At 31.7% G+C, this 17,027-nt stretch overlaps 1 protein-coding gene and 3 non-coding genes across 4 annotated transcripts; all 4 read right to left on the bottom strand.

Annotated features, from left to right (window-relative positions):
- Positions 1-575: 575 nt before the first annotated feature.
- LOC127745088 (U5 spliceosomal RNA) lies at positions 576-691 on the bottom strand. The gene has a single exon (XR_008006280.1). It is a non-coding gene; the product is annotated as a U5 spliceosomal RNA (small nuclear RNA).
- A 1,419-nt stretch (positions 692-2,110) lies between these two features.
- On the bottom strand, positions 2,111-2,228 carry LOC127745132 (U5 spliceosomal RNA). Its single transcript, XR_008006328.1, has one exon. It is a non-coding gene; the product is annotated as a U5 spliceosomal RNA (small nuclear RNA).
- Positions 2,229-3,586: 1,358 nt separating this feature from the next.
- On the bottom strand, positions 3,587-3,702 carry LOC127745121 (U5 spliceosomal RNA). The gene has a single exon (XR_008006317.1). It is a non-coding gene; the product is annotated as a U5 spliceosomal RNA (small nuclear RNA).
- Positions 3,703-8,656: 4,954 nt separating this feature from the next.
- On the bottom strand, positions 8,657-11,001 carry LOC107475514 (UDP-glucuronate 4-epimerase 3). The gene has a single exon (XM_016095169.3). It carries the CDS (start codon positions 10,438-10,440, stop codon positions 9,124-9,126), a length of 1,317 nt encoding a protein of 438 aa, XP_015950655.1. The 5' UTR covers positions 10,441-11,001; the 3' UTR covers positions 8,657-9,123.
- Positions 11,002-17,027: the final 6,026 nt, after the last annotated feature.

Here is a 17,027-nt window from a genome sequence, read left to right as displayed (position 1 = left end):
GAATAAATATCACTCAAGGAATAATTTTTTTTGTTATAATCTACATGTTTTCTGCATCTTAAAGAGAGGAAATGATTTATATTAGAATTCCAGATAAAATTGAATATTTAACTATCAGCCTCCAAAATACATTTATGTTAATAAATTTCTAAGTGGCGTTAGTATTTCCTAAGAGAAGTGAAAATAATCTGAATCTTGCATGTCTAGTAGATATCTGCCAAGACTTTTAGTCCTAAATTCTTATTAACTATATTTTAAAGTTGATGAAGTCCTTTTTTGAGTAATTGCAAAGAGTAATCACCCAAACTTCTTGGTGCAGTTAACTTTGAAATCATTTGTTCTTATCATCTGAAGTTTTAAACATAACATAAATACCCGAATGATGAGAAGGAAATGGGAAATAAAAAGGGCAATATCTTTGATCAAGTAGATGCATAATAATAATAATAATAATCTTTTTAAAACATTTGAACATGCGCAAATTAAGGAAGTTTTAAGGAAATTTTAGTCAAAAACGAAAAATATAAAACTACCCATATTTTAGAAACAAGATTTTCAACTTTTATTATTGAGCCACTCCTTTTAGGGAAAACTCTTAAAAAAATTGGCGTATGCCACTTAATGCATCGTGTACACGGTATTCTTTAGTAAAAGGCGAAAGAATAGTTCGCTCTGTACACAATGCGTGGCTGCGTGGTTTGAAGACATAGCATGCTCTAGCTTTTATACTAGTTGTCGTGTCGGAACCATAAAAAATTTCTCAGATGTGGTCTCCAAATGACAAAACCTTCATTCACTTATTCATGGTCATCAACAACATGAGCTAGAACCGGTTTGTGGTTAGATAAAATTCCCAATTTAACAAGAATCTAAAACACTGAATTCGTGACTCAATGATGGGGACCGGGGGTATCCTTCTGCAAAATTTACTTAACAATTTAATTAGCATGCTTTGAAGCAGCAGCATGAAATTGCATGTTGATAGTGAAACATCCTTACAATCATTGCTTTCAAGCTACCCTCTTGATTTATTACCACTAAAATAGTTCACATTTCCTAGTTTCTTCTATTTCTTCGGGGAATGACATTTTCACAAAATTAGTAGAAGAAACTCTTCTTTGAATTTGCATTCTGTATCGAAGCAAAATAAGTTAATTTATTCAAGGTTCATCACATAATTTAGGTTCCAAAAGAAATGTCTGCTTAGTGTTGGAGATGCTGATAGGGATAGCACAATTTTATTTGAATTGCACAAAAAGACAGGAGCCAAAGAAAATTGTTGATGATAGAGCATTATGGGTGACATCTTTAACTTGGGCTCTTGTATATATTACGGTGATTTGATTAGATTTGGGAGTTATTTGTTCTAGTTCTAGTTACAATTGGATTTTGGTTTGTGTCCCTCACCTTCTCTTTGGGAATTGTGAGTGGTGTACTATAAAAAAAGGAAAACTTTAGGAGGCCAGCAATTTTATTGAAATCTGGCCAGTATTTAACCAGCAAAAGCAAAGTGAGTCATCTCCATTCTCCCACCTTTGAATGAAATCTCACACCATTGAAATTATCAATGATGACTAATTGATGACTACAAATCACAAAACTTGCTGGCTCCTAGCACTCCTCTAAAAAAATGTTTACTTGGTGTTTCCGTAGTATGTATCTTTGTGCCATATCATCAATTGGTACATCCCATCGTGGTAAATGACCTAGATAGAATATACCAAAGTATGCTATCCAAACAAAGCATTTTCATGGTGAGAAACAAAACATAAACAAGTGAAATATACTCTAGAGCCTAGACCTTGAGTATTGACAAAACTTTCTTTACAAATAAAGGCTCTTAAAAGATTGTGTTAAAAATATAATTATATTTCAGAGACTGCAAACTTTTGGTTTCAAGTATTGTTAAAAGAAGCTATCTAAGCAAAAAGATCTTAAAATAATGAAAATAAATTTTTGTTTCAATTATGTTAAATTGGTAAAACAACCATGAGCATTGAAAATATCATGTTATAGAGTATATATTTATTTTACATGGTTTTAATTATAATCTGCCAACACATAAGAAACTGAGCATTATTGGTACAAAAATTTTAACTAAGTTGCAGAGCCACTCCAATTAAGAAGGGCTCTTTCAAAAATTAGCGTATGCCACTAAATGCAACGTGCACACGGTATTCTTTAGTAAAAGGCGAAAGAATAGTTCGCTCTGTGCACACTGCATGGCTGCGTGATTTGAAAGAGTAGTCTGCTCTGTCTTTTATATTAGCTGTTATGTCAGTACTCTAGTTAATGACTCCGATGTGGGACTCAAAATGACAGATATGAAAACTCATCGCTATCACACTAGTTCCATTGGTTTGTTGTGACTTACTATGACCGCTTTTATTTATCTTTTGCACGTTATAGAATCTAGAGCACTGAATTCAATTCAGGACTTAGAAAGAAAAATGGAGTATTCATCTGTACAATTGTTGCTTGTGATAATTTAACATGCTTTGCAATGAAATGGTATGAAAATAGTATAACACACTTTCAATCATTGCTTTCATGTGTCAATTCATCTTACTCTTTTTATTTTACCACTAAAATAACTGCACTTTACAGTTTACACTTTCTAGTTTCTTCTATTTCTCAAGTGATTAAAAGTTTCACCAAAATCAGTAGAAGAAAGTTAAGAAACTAATCTAGTTCATCATATAATCAGATTCCAAAATAAATTTTTACTTGGTGTTTGTGTTGATATATTTTTTGTCCAGATGATAAAATAGATCAAAGAATGCTTGTCAAGCTAGGTATTTTCCTATTGGAAAAACTAAGCATAAAATAGAAATTGAGAATAACGATTTGGTGCTACTTTGTGTCAATGACAACTTCATTGAATCTTGAATTTATTTAAGATATTGTGTATTGGCAAAAACACATAAAGTCCCCTAAAAGATTATGGTGAAAACAAAATTATCTTTCAACAATTATTATATTTTGGCTATAACTCTTGGAAGATGTTGATATCAAATTGGTTATATTATGCAACTATGAGCCATATCAAATTGGTTATATTATGCAACTATGAGCCTTACCATGTAGACAAATCTCTAACAATAGGACTAATATGCATATGGTTTTAAATTCTGGTCGGCAACCATAATTGTGGGTGCAATATTGCTGTTACAATAATACATACCATATCAGCAGCAACTATTTAATATATGTTTTTCATAATTAAAGAGTACTAAAAAGAGTATTAGAAAGATATAATTAAAGAGTACTAAAAAAAGTATTAGAAAAATAATGGTACTAAAAAATTATAACATACTAAAATTCAACTTTTTTTATATTTAATTATATTTTTTCTAATTTGTATTTAATTTCTCTTAGTTTATAAATTTTAACTTTTTTTATATTTAATTATATTTTTTCTAATTTGTATTTAAATTCTCTTAGCTCTTCCAACAGTTTATGTGTATTTAAAAACCGTAAAACTCCTTTAACAATTGCATAGTTTTGATTTGAATTATAATCTGCCAATCCTTATTAAGAAGCTGAGTATTATTGTTATAAAAAATTTCAACTAGGTTGCAGAGCCACTCCACTTAAGAACGGCTCTTTCAAAAATTGGCGTATGCCACTAAAAACAGTGTGCACACGGTATTCTTTAGTAAAAGGCGAAAGAATAGTTCGCTCTGTGCACACTGCGTGACTGCTTGGTTTGAGAGAATAGCCTGCTCTGTCTTTTATACTAGCTGTTATGTCAGTACGCTAGTTAATGACTCTGATGTGGACTCCAAATGACAGATATGAGAACTCATCGCTATCCCATTAGTTTCATTGGTTTGTTGTGACTTAATATGACTACTTTTATTTATCTTTTGCACATTATAGAATCTGGAGCACTGAATTCAATTCAAGACTCAGAAAGAAAAATAGGTATTCATCTGTAAAATTGTTGCTTGTGATAATTTTACATGCTTTGCAGTGAAATGGCTGAAAATAGTGTAACACACTTTCAATCATTGCTTTCATGTGTCAATTCATCTCTACTCTTTTGATTTTACCACTAAAATAACTGCACTTTACAGTATACACTTTCTAGTTCTTCTATCTCTCAAGTGATTAAAAGTTTCATCAAAATCAGTATAAAAAACAAATCTAGTTCATCACATAATCAGATTCCAAAAGAAATGTTTACTTGGTGTTTGTGTGTTGATATATTTTTTTGTCCATCTAGAATAGACCAAAGAATACTTGTCAAGCTAAGTATTTTCCTATTGAAAAAACTAAGCATAAAATAGAATTTGAGAATAACGATCTGGTGCTACTTTGTGTCAATGACAACTTCATTGAATCTGGAATTTATTTTAGATATTGTGTATTGGCAAAAACACATAAAGTCCAGAGATTAGGCTGAAAACAAATTTGTCTTTAACAATTATTAAATTTTGGCTATAACTCCTGTAAATGCATATCACATGTTATATGAAATTGGTTATATTATGCAACTATGAGCCTCACCAAGTACATAAATCTCTAACACTAGAACTAATATGCATATGGTTTTAAATTCTGGTCAGCAACCATAATTGTGGGTGCAATATTGCTGTTACAATAATACATACCACATCAGTAGCAACTATTTAATATGTTTTTTACGATGGTAGAATTTCATCTTAGCTGATTTAGACATATAAAAAGAAGAAGATCAATAAAACATCTAATAAAAAGTTGAATCAAATTTAAAATAAAATAGTCAAATAATGATTCCACGGATAAGACGTAATAACATAGTTTAATCCATATACATAGCTGATGTCACTTAGTGAAATAAGACTTTATTGCTGTTGTTCACAATTGATGATTCTTTGGATAGCACAATTAAGTATCCCTTAGAGACAAGTAGAAATTTTGTAACTTGCATGTCTGATTGATCTCTGTCAAGGTTATGTCCCTATTCTTGATGAACTTCACAGAGTGAGGTTCAATTCAATCTATTAACAGTTAGCAATTTGAATGAAAGAACAAATTCCAAAGTTTCATAATATACACACCAATCATTCATATGTTCCAGCTAGCCAATGTTCCCCATTAATTGTACCTCATACCAAATTGGAATTCATAGCCCCATCATGTTGATGATGAATCATCATGTTTTGACAGTAAAATATATACTCTGCCTGCTGACTGATGCAACTTGGAAAAAACGCTGGCAGAAAATATTTACACCAAGATTCACGTGATGTATAGTACTTTACAAAACTGTCTTACTCATACATGTTATGGTACAAATAATTTGTAACGTTATAAATTTATGAAGTTTTTTTAACTTAAAAATATGTTACATATATGATGGATGATGTTTCAGTTTGCCTCTAAAAGTCGAACAATAAATGGTGTCATAAATTTAGAATAATTACTTGCTAGAAAAAAATTGACGAGATATAATATTAACTAGAAATATAATATTAACTTAATTTTATTGATCACTAAAGAATATGTAGATTCCACTTAAAATGAGTTCACATTTCATTTAAAATGAACTTATATCTTATTTAATAGTAGATAAAAATAAACTCACATCTTATTTCACCATTAACAATGGCATCTTATACTATAAAATTATAGATAAACTTTATATACAGGAATACATACATGGTTTGGGATAGGATAGAATTTTCTCTTTGCCAAGCACCAGATAGAATGTTTCTTTTGTGTGGCTTTTATTGCATGTGCATAGATACACTTTCAAGGAAGGAATTATTTTATTTTGTTGTTCAAAAAGATGCCATGGACATTGAAGCACAAGGTTCTCTCCATCTTCAACAATTTATTTATGTTCCTTTTTTTGTGATACATCACATCATATCATGTGCATTTATGTTGAAGAACAATACACTCCATTTAATTTGCTTCACTTGGAATTGCATTGCTCTTTTATTCACTTCATTTCTAACAATTAAATCCTTGCTTTAAGTGGATTATTAGGCATAGAAGAATCTAATAATTTAACACAGATTATTCACAACTAATATAATTGACTCTCATTTTTCCATTTTCACCCTTCCTTGTTAAATTTGTCACTCATGATCATCTATAACACTATTTTGTTCATATGGTCTCAAATTGGCAAATTCAATCAACATGAAAATATGCATCTAGGTATTTTAAGATGCTTACTTTTCTGCACACATCTTTAGTGTTGTTATAACTTATTGCAACACAATTTCATGTTCATACTTTATTCAATATCTATTCAACTCATCATTTTAGCCCATCCATTTTCCTAAAAATAAAAAATATTTATGAACTTTGAACTTGTAACTAAACTTCCACTTCCACCCACCACAACCACCCTAAGTAAGTTATCATAGGGGTGGATTTACTTCCATACTCATGGTTGTTGGTTTCACACAGCAAGGACCCACCATGCTCAGAACAAACATGTGCAATTAGCTGTTCTGAAAAGCCAGCCACTCTAGCACAAAAATGGAGTTTCACCCTTTTTTTTGACAAAATATTAATTTCTTATATGTAAATATTTACTATTGATTTAAGTAAGATACATACATATTCGTAGATGAATACAATAAGGATTACTTTTTCTAAGTCTTGTCCTACTAGGTGGTGTTGGTGTTACTCGAATCTATCAAACCACGTTATAATGCCCTATCATAGATCATATTTCTAATAAGTCCATGTAAAATTTTGATAGAGAGAAACTATTTCGAAACAAGTACAAAGGCAATACTATGAATGTGTCTTTCTGTATTTGTCCCCCCTTAAAAAGAATATGTAATTGATGTCCAAACAAGTAAATCCATGTGGAGCCCAAGAGCTTGATTTGGAGTTGCACATCACTAGTATTCTTCAGATTATTACAACAACAAAAAATGCAGTTAGAGCAAAGATTTCAGACAAAATAATGATATATAGACAGAATAAATGAGCTTCTCAATGCTAATTGATCACTTTGTACAAAAGTTTTCCAAACCACACATTTTTATGTACAAAAAGTTCTTGAAGCTATTCTTGACTTTGGCAGTTACTGTTCTAATGGATTGAGTCATGGATATATGAAGCTGTAAATGCAAAGTTAAAACAGCTATTTAAAGTTATATTATTAGTGAAGGAAGGGTAAGATAAGAAAAATGAGAAATGTTAAGGCCATTGGTTGGAGTTGGTGCTCTAAGAAGATTTTAGCTATTAATTATACCTCTATCCATTACCCAAAATTAAAATCTTAAGGCCTAATTAGTTTTTGTTTCATTTTCAGTGTTTTTTATTTTTCAAGATTTTTGTGATGGAAAAAACCGAAAACAGTGACTTTTTCCTTCAAGAAAATCCTGAAAACAAATAACTCTAAGCATTTTCTTACTGTCCTTTTTGACATAGGTATTCAAGAAAACAGATCATTGATATTCTACATGTTTTACAGCCAAGGCATATGAAAGCTAACCCTATCTTCCTTCTGAAGCAGCAAACTGATTTTCTAAACCTTAATAACTTAAGTGCAATCATGTGACATGTCATGCTGTTGTCACAAACTGTATAACAAACTAAGGTAGGCTTGTAGATCTAATCTAGCAAAGGAATGAAATAGGATACCTAACCTGCCAGATAATCTACTTGCTTAAATGATACCCTAGGCATGATAACATGATCAATAATGACATCACTTTATTAGCATAACTGATGCCATAGTCAAATATAATAATGACTTAACTCTATTTTCTTAATCTATTTTTCCACAGATTTCAATCAATCTTATACTTTAATCTAGAGAGATCTCAAAAGTCATAGTTTATCATAAGGAACAATACTGAAATTGATGACATGTAATGTGTGGCTTCACCAACTAAATCTTCATAACAATCAAATATTCATATTTTGCTCACCTATTAAGAGGACAACAGTGACACCCCGAACTTGAGTATCTGTAGAAAGTAGAAACTTCATGGTTTGCCAAACGGTCTTCAGAACTTGCATAAATGGAAAATTTACCATGCATACATCCAGTTCAACAGTTGAAGTCGGAAGCAAGATGTCATGCCAACACAATCTGTCCCAAATTGAACTCATTATGAAATATTATAACCCTCTCCTTTAACAGAAAGACTCGGCAGATGTTATGAGCAAAGCATCAAAATATTAAATATTAAATATTAAATGAAGAGAAAGGAATACATTTGAAGTTTTAAAAATGGAAGATTGGCTCTGAGAATGTAAACCTTCTTTTCTTTTGACATCATTAGCGCCATCCAATGCAAACCCACCACCTTGCCTAGAATGTAAATATGCCGCATTGGTGCCAAGGTGGAACACTACCACAGAAATGTGCTCCATAAACAAACCTTTCTTGTTTGAATCTTTTCTATTCTAATTGCAGAATGTAATTCCTAACAAATATTCCAACAAATGGATCACTTCATATGGTAACAAAGCATAAAAAACATGCTGTCTAAGCTTCTTTACAATATCTACCCTTAATCCTGTGATGCATAATCAAACAAGAAAAGCAAGTATCTGCAGGAACATTCAACAACTTTCTATTAATATAATGATGGAAAACATATATGCAGGATGATTCAATGAGAAAGAGCTCCTGCTGCCATAGATCCATATTCAAAATGTTAGCAACAAGAAAAGTAGTATAGACACAGAATTATCAACACAGGAGTCCATTTATAGCAGAAAAATTACATATCCAAATAAAATACATGTCTTATTGATTCATTCAGTCCGAGAACTGGAAATCAAACTATTGTGTGATTTTACTAAGCTTTCTTAACAATTATACACCGCCACCAATCAGCATATGCTCTATCAGTCATAAATGCTACATTTTTTCTAAAACTACAACAATTACATTCAGGGCGAAAGAATAGAAGAGAAGAATGTGATGTTTCGTGTTTTCTTTGACACTGCAAATTGATGCCCAGGCATAAATCTCCAACAACAACAACAAAATTTCCTTAGTGCAGGAAACAAATTTCCCTCTTCATATGCCATCTTCGACATGTATGTAACATGGGTGATCGTGCAACAAACAGAGAAATGCTAAGGAACAATCACAAGAATCATAATGAACAAGAATTCAAAAGATCCTGCCACACGGTCGAAAGAATCCCATCACTCAACAGCTTTCTTCCCATCAGAATAGTAATTCAGGTACCACCGAACAAATTTCTTCAAGCCACTCTGCAGATCCGTTGTAGGCTTATACCCAAGCTCCCTCTGCGCGTAGCTAATATTCGCATGGGTATACTGCACATCCCCATTCCGCGGCAACTTCATGATGTTCCTCTTTGCCTTAACCTTCAACAGCCTCTCCAAAATGCTCACAAGTTCACTAACAGGCACAGGTGAAGTATTCCCCAAATTGAACACCCTCAGCTGCGCCGGCCCTCTCTTCTTCCCCCCACTCCCGGTGCTCTTCTCGGCAGTATCCAACGCCCCCAAACAACCCTTCACAATATCATCTATATATGTGAAATCCCTTGCAACCGTCCCATGATTTGCGGCCTCAAAGATCGCTATCTGCTTTCCCTTCAATATATCCTTAGTGAAGAAGAAGTAGGCCATGTCAGGTCTACCCCACGGACCATAAACCGTAAAGAACCTCAACCCGGTCAACGATAGCCCGTATATATGATTATAGGTGTGTGCAATCTCCTCACCGGCCTTCTTTGTCGCAGCATACAAACTAGCAGGCTGATCAGTCCTATCCTTCTCACTAAATGGCACCTTAGTGTTCAACCCATAAACTGAGCTACTAGAAGCCCAAACTATAGCAGGTTGTGGATTCACACTCTTACAAACCTCAAGCAAATTAACAAAACCAGCAATGTTACTATGCACATAAGAGCCAGGGTTCTCCATAGCATACCTCACACCAGCTTGAGCAGCCAAATGCATAACATGTGTGAATGGAACAACCTCAAAGAGCTTCCTCAGCAAAGCTTCATCATTGATGTCACCTTCCACAATGAACACACCAGTGCGCTCCAACAAAGCTTGCCGCGCACGCTTCAAAGAAGGGTCATAGTAGTCATTGAAATTGTCAATGCCGAGGACCCCATCTCCCCGGCGCTTCAGCGCCGATGAGACGTGGGTCCCTACGAAACCGGCAGCGCCGGTTACCAATACGGTTAGTCCATTGCTGGAGCGGGCCCGGGCCGAGGCCCGTACCCTCTTCTCCCAGGCGGACCCGCCCCAATTGTAGTTCCTCAATGACCGGCGCGACGGGTCAGCTGCGGAGGTGATCGTCGACGGCGCCGGCGATCGGAGGAAGAAGATCAAGATGAGGGCCAAGAAGGCGAATGACCAGACCGTGAGCTTGGCGAGCGAGTAGTGCCAACGCGCGCCGCCTCCGCGCGTGAAGAAGTACGATGATTTCTCCATCTTGACCTTGCCTGGCGTCGAAGGAGCGCTGTCGATGTGCGACATTTTCTGCTCTCAGCTCGGAAAATATTTTTTTTTTCTCGGGAAAGAGGCGGAAAATGTAGGATTTTGGAACGTGCCCACTATTCTTCTCGCAAGTTTGAATCGAAATTTGAGGCCAATTGCAGCTACCTTGGTGTATTTTTCAGGGTTCTTCGATTTGCGGGTTGGAAATTTGGGTATTAGGGTTTCGTCGGAAAATGGAGCATTGTGCTGCAATTGCTGTTAAAAATGGTGGTGGTGTGTAATGGTGTTGGGGATGAAGAGGGAACAAAAAAGTTAGGGTTTCTTTATTATTTAAAAAGAGAAAAATTAAATTGAAATGGTTGGTGAGTGGTGACTTGGTTATGGTACTTTTTGCTTTTTCTTTTTTGCTGTAATGTGGGAATCTTGTTGTTTCTTGGAGGAATGGGTTGGAGGTGGTGGCCACTCCTTCTTCTTTTGGGTTTAATAGTTTTCACTTTTCACAGACAAAAAGGTTTCAAGAATTGATTTTGATTTAAACCAACTAATAAATAAAATGGTGTTAAACTGTTAATAGAGAGAAAGAGGTGGATAGAGAAGAGGGTGGGTTGTGGGAAAGCCTTAGACTTGAGAAATTCAAAGGTTAATTTAATGAACTAGGTCTAGGATTCTGTTTGTTTGTTACTATATTTTAACGAATTTTGTTTTGGTAGAAAGAATAAATGCTTTGTAAAAATAGGTCTATCTCTAAAAGATACTAAATGCTAATTTGATTGGAGGGAGTGCCTTGAATTTTGGGATTTTTGTTATAAATTGCGTACCCTCTTTTCTTATTGGATATTTTTCGTGTGGAGGAAATTCTTTTTTTTTTTAATTTGTTATTATGTATGTGGAGGTTTTAGATTTGAGGTCTGTGGAGCATAATTGGTGGTTTTGTTTGATTGTGCAAAGTGCAATGGACAAGGTTTTTGGCTTTCGGCTATAAAGAATTATCTATTTCACCAACATGTGGGAATGTGTGTGAGATCCATGGAAGTTAGTAAATTGATCATACCGAATTCAGAGAATTTAAATGTGAAATCTTTAATTAGGAGCTTTATTTTACTGATTTATGAAATTAGTTAGGTCAAAATTCTTTATCTTCTAGAGAGTCAAAGTATCTAAAATTCAAAACCCTATATATATATAGCTCTTTTTAACTAAGTTGGACTTGAGAGTAACGTTAAAAATTACAATAAGTAAATAAGAACTAAGTTGAAGAATTAGAACACAGTAGAAACTGAAATAAGAACTTAGAAGAATTGAAAGGAAATATGCATTATTAGTTTTTATGTCATTATATGAATTCAATTGAAACTTAATTTTGGAAGAAAATAATTTGGACTTATTCGGCTCCAAATAATTGGTTTGCTCATCAACAACATGTATTTCTTATAATCTAAGTAAACATAAGTGTATTTGATACTTTTAATATGACTTTTTGTCAAAAAAATTACTATTGATTTTCCATTTGTAACAGCTGCATCAATGGATAAGTCATAGACTATTTAATTTGACAATCACATAATATTTCTTCTTTGGAAGTTGGAATGCAATCCATTATGGAATTAAGGAATCAAAAGTTCAAATCTAATGTAATTTATTTATATAATTTTTCTTTGTTTCTTTTCTCCATTTCTTACCTCACAATTTATTACATAGCTAACTTTAACTAGCTAAGGTCCAATTTGTAGCATATCCTACTATTAGTGTTGTCCTCATCATCCTAATAACTTTCACTTTTTTGGCATTGTTCCCTTATGACCAGGGCAGCATAAGACATACACTTTCCTCAAAAAGTTTAGATAATTCTGTTAGGATTAGCCTATAGTTCTAGGTTTTTTTTTTATTTAATTAGTCATTTTGATCCTCAAAATATTTTGATTTTAACAAAATAGACTTTTACATTTGTTTTTGACAAAATAAATCCTAAATATTTATTTTACTTTATCAAATAATCTAAGTTAATTCATCACTTTAAATGATTGGGTCACTTTATTAAATAGAGTAAATATTTAAAAATTTATTTTATCAAAAATAAATGTGAGAGTTCGTTTTGTCAAAATTTAAATTCTTCAAATGTCAAAATATTTATTTATTCTTTTATTTTTTATACTCTTACAAGAATATTTATAAATTATCCATTTTTTATTACAATCATGATAATTAAACTTGTGTTTATATGAGATACAAAGTCATTAAAAAAACTAAATGTACTAATTATCTTTTACTTGCATGTCAAAAAATAAAACAAAATAAAAATCTTACAATTAAAGCATGAAATAATCCTAAAATAGTCTAATAAGTAATGACAAATTGAAAATTGACAAATGACAAAGCTCTCTATATTATTCACTAGAATTGGTTTGAGTAAATATAGCCCCTATATAAATTATTGTCAACTTGTGTTTGTTAGGGTGTTAGAGTGAGGGAAAGAAAAAAATAAAAAGGAGAAAAGGAAATGCATTGAATGAACAACTTGGAGTGCAAACAAACTTGAAAATGAAGGAAAAAGCATCTCCTCCCTAGAATCCTTATTATGTAAGGGCAGTAAAGTATCATGTGCTTCAACACATATGTATGTATAGATTAATGTGGAACAATCTCAAGATAAGGACAAGGTTGCTTCATTCACAAGGTTAAAGAGTAAAAGTAAAGGGAGAAAAATGTACAATTTTGTTTGTTTGTATTATTGCACACATTTTACTATCATTACCACACTCGTGTAATTCATAATATAATAAACACCAATTGTCATATAGTTACAATTGTATAGATATAGATAGAGATGTGTAGAAAGACACCCTTGCACGGTAGAAACCATAACACAAAGCTGACTCTAATGATTAAGCTTCAAATTCTTCCACCCTGAATTATTATTATTATTCAGAAAGTGAGATTTTAGGATGATCTCTTATGGTCGTGGAATAATATAAATTTGTAAGATTAGAACATAAAGTTATGGTAAATTTTTTTATTTTAAATTAGTATTTTTATGGCGGTGAAATATATTTATAAGAGATAAGTATAAGAACTAGAGATAGATAAAATTTTGTTTTGTTACTGTTTTCATAACATATGGATACAGATATAAATATATTAAAAGACATAGATACAGATATAAATATATTAAAAGACATAGATATAAATAGATATAAATTTTTAAATATATTTGACAATAGTGTATAAAATATAACAATTTAATTCAAATATTCATTTTAGTTTTATTGGTTCTTTACTATTTTCTACCACTAACACTAAAACTGTTGTCACCATAACTTTCTACCATCACTGTCACCAGTAATATTTTAACTTTACCATATAATACTATCATCAACTTTTATTTATTTATTAACTCAGCAATTCAGATTTTTCATTAAAATAACTGAAACAAGTTGAAATAAATGAAAAAGAGAACGAATGTGAGACGGATAGATATGAGGAATGGTCGACCACTATTTGAAACTTGCTTAGTCTTTTTTTCTTTTTTTAAATTGATTTAAGTAGTAGTAGAGACGAGCATATTTGAACAACGCCTGAGTGTAGACGAATAAATCTGACCGAAGATAATGACCAATAGTGGTAATGGATGTGACGGTGTAAAGAGAGAAAGAGAAAAAGAGAGAAGGAGATGAAGAAGAGAAAAGGGGTATCAGTGGTGGCGACTAGCTAGCGGCAGCAATGTGAAGGGACACAACAATAAAGAAAGAAGTAGACATAATGGGTGTGGCAATTTGAAGAGAGAAAGAGAGAAAGAGATGGAAAAGAGAGGAGAGACAGTGACAGTGGCTCCGGCGGTGGTGTAGAGGAGAGACACGGCAATAAAAAAAAATATAAAAGAAGGAACGTGGATGTTAGAAGAATTTTGGAGTTAGAAACACATAATAGAAAAGATAGACGAGGAAAAGGGAATTAGGATTAGACTAATTAGGGACATAATTAAAATTTCAAAAAAAAAAAGAAGGGATAAAATGTAAAATTTTGTGTCTTATAGAATGTGTCTCAATATCTCAACTTAAATGAAAAATACTAACAACATGTATTTTGTGTATACTTGTGTATCATCGTGTATGTCTATAAAAAAAATTGTGTCTCAACAAACAGACAATAAATATGTGTCATCGTATTCATATCTTTGGTATACGAAAATACCAACTAAATACACACTAATATACCTTAGACATATATTAAGTATTTATTTATAGTGTTTGAAAGCAGAATATGAAAAATCTTACATAAATTAAGTAAATAGTTGATTAAGTAAATAAAAAAATATATCTTACATCAATTTTCTAAATTTTGGAGAGAGAAGGAAAATTGAGAAGAACTTTATCTAAAAAAATAGTTGAATAAGTAAATAAAAGAAAAATATGTAAATAAACCATAATAAAGAGAAAATTATTAAGATGCTAATTTGACCAACTTTTTTCTCTTTCATTGCCTAATAACTTTTCTATCTTTATTCTTTATCCTTATTTTTTTTGTGACATCCTTATTTTCTTTTTAATGTGTGTCTAATTTCTACGTATATAACTTAAATACCAAACTTCCAACAAATTTAAAATAACAATAAATTTATATATATATATATATATATTAAATTTATTTATTTTTATAAAATAAAAAAAGGTTTCTTGTTTTGGATTGAAATCCCCTGACAGCATAAAAGAGCAATGAGAACTCAGAATATGATGGAAGAAGAAAGAGTGGCGGTGGCACTGTTCTTAATTATTTATTAGTTTACTTTTCTCTTTTTAGGTAAGGGACATATTTGTGAAAGATTAAAAACTAATATGACAAATCAAACAGTATCCTTTGCCATGTGCAATTTGATTTTATATTATATATATAGTAATGACAAAATGGAAAATAAAATAAAATAAGGCATGAGACACGGCCATGAGGTGATTTTTCATCATTGTCAATGAATTATCATGTGCATATTAAGCCTATAAGGTGGAATAATTTGTACACATTTTATTGTCAAAACCATAGATTTAGTTATTGTAAAATATTTAGTTCAGAATCACATGCATCTCTTAAAATACTCACCAATGTGGTTCTGCTATGAGAAATGTTAGTAATGAGATGGCCATGTGAGAAGGAGTTATGAACTTCACCTATATTAGATATGCAATAATTAATGTCTATTTTTTTATTGATCAAATAATAATAATAATAATAATAATAATAATAATAATTTTTGTGTCTGAAATAATTAATGATAAACATAATCAGATTGGAGAAAAATGAAGTTTTTTTTCCTCCATAGACCTTGCTTTAGATTAGAGACCAAACCATTTTTTGTTTTTGTTTTGTAGAGGCCGAAGCCTACAATGAATCAGAAGTGAGTCCAAGTTTTATTGTGAGGAATTTCAATTCCACACTTGTAGGTTGGATTTATTTATTCTTTTTATTTCCTTTTCAATAAGAAAAGTGACTTTTGTTATTAAAAATTTATGTTTGTGTAACTTATTTGAATAAAATTTTAAGAGAAAATAGAAAAAATAATCTTCCTAAGAATAAGTTTAAAGGCAACAACTTTTTTTTTGGACTAAACTCTATTTTAGTCCTTGATGAAAATTTCTAAGCACAAATTAGCCTCTTGTTGTTACTATTTAAGAAGATAAACAAATGGATCCCGCTAGGGAGACAATGGACATCCGAGTACAAGTGATAATAAACATCTTCTCGAAAAATTAATTTAATTTTTGGGTTCACCAAGGATCGAACTCTTGACCATTCAAATCTAGCGCTTTAATACCATGTCATGATACCACTCATCCCAAAAGCTTCAGCTGATAGAAAAGTGTAACACTAATAATTATATCTCTAATACTCCATAAACTTCCATTGTACACATTGTATAAATATTTCATTGGCTCCTCGTACTTTCCCTAAACAAATTTATCCCTTCATATGAAAATATATTTAAATGGTAGAAAATGGTAATTTTAAAACCTTTTTTTCTTTTGACCGTTAACATAATTTTATTGATTAGAATTGAAGACCTAATCCATAATTTTTTGGGGCATTTAATACATAGATTCATCATCACGGGGCACGGGCCAGGAAGCCCAACCCACACCGAAACCAACCGACCCACTAAACAATAATCCCTGATTCTAAACTAATATCTAAGGTCCTGAGACAACTCCCTAAACCACTACGCCTTGCTTGTACTTGATGCCATACATGTTTGGATTCTTGGAAGAGCTAAAGTTTAGTTTGGATAAACTACTTTTAAAAAAATAATTTAAACAATAAATGATTATATTAAAAATAATTTATAAATGAATTATTTTGTATTTAGATTTTTAATTCTAAAAATATTTATTTTATAGAAATATAATAAAAAGTAGTAGTATTATAAGAGAAGTCATTTTTTTTAATTTTTCTATAATAAATTAATTAATTAATAAACCAAAAATTATACGAGATCGAATTCTGTTGTACTATCTTATCTCTTCTATGTACTTTTTATTTTAGGGTTAATGGGTTATCTTGTTTCTTTGTTGCAATCATAGTAGTAAAAACCGAACCAAATTAGTTGGTTCGATCGAAAATTTGATGAATTGGACTATAAATTG

This window comes from Arachis duranensis, chromosome 2 (assembly GCF_000817695.3).
Source record: "Arachis duranensis cultivar V14167 chromosome 2, aradu.V14167.gnm2.J7QH, whole genome shotgun sequence".
NCBI classification, from domain to species: domain Eukaryota; kingdom Viridiplantae; phylum Streptophyta; class Magnoliopsida; order Fabales; family Fabaceae; genus Arachis; species Arachis duranensis.
Note: the sequence above shows the minus strand (reverse complement) of the source record. Positions and strands in the feature narration are given on the sequence as shown.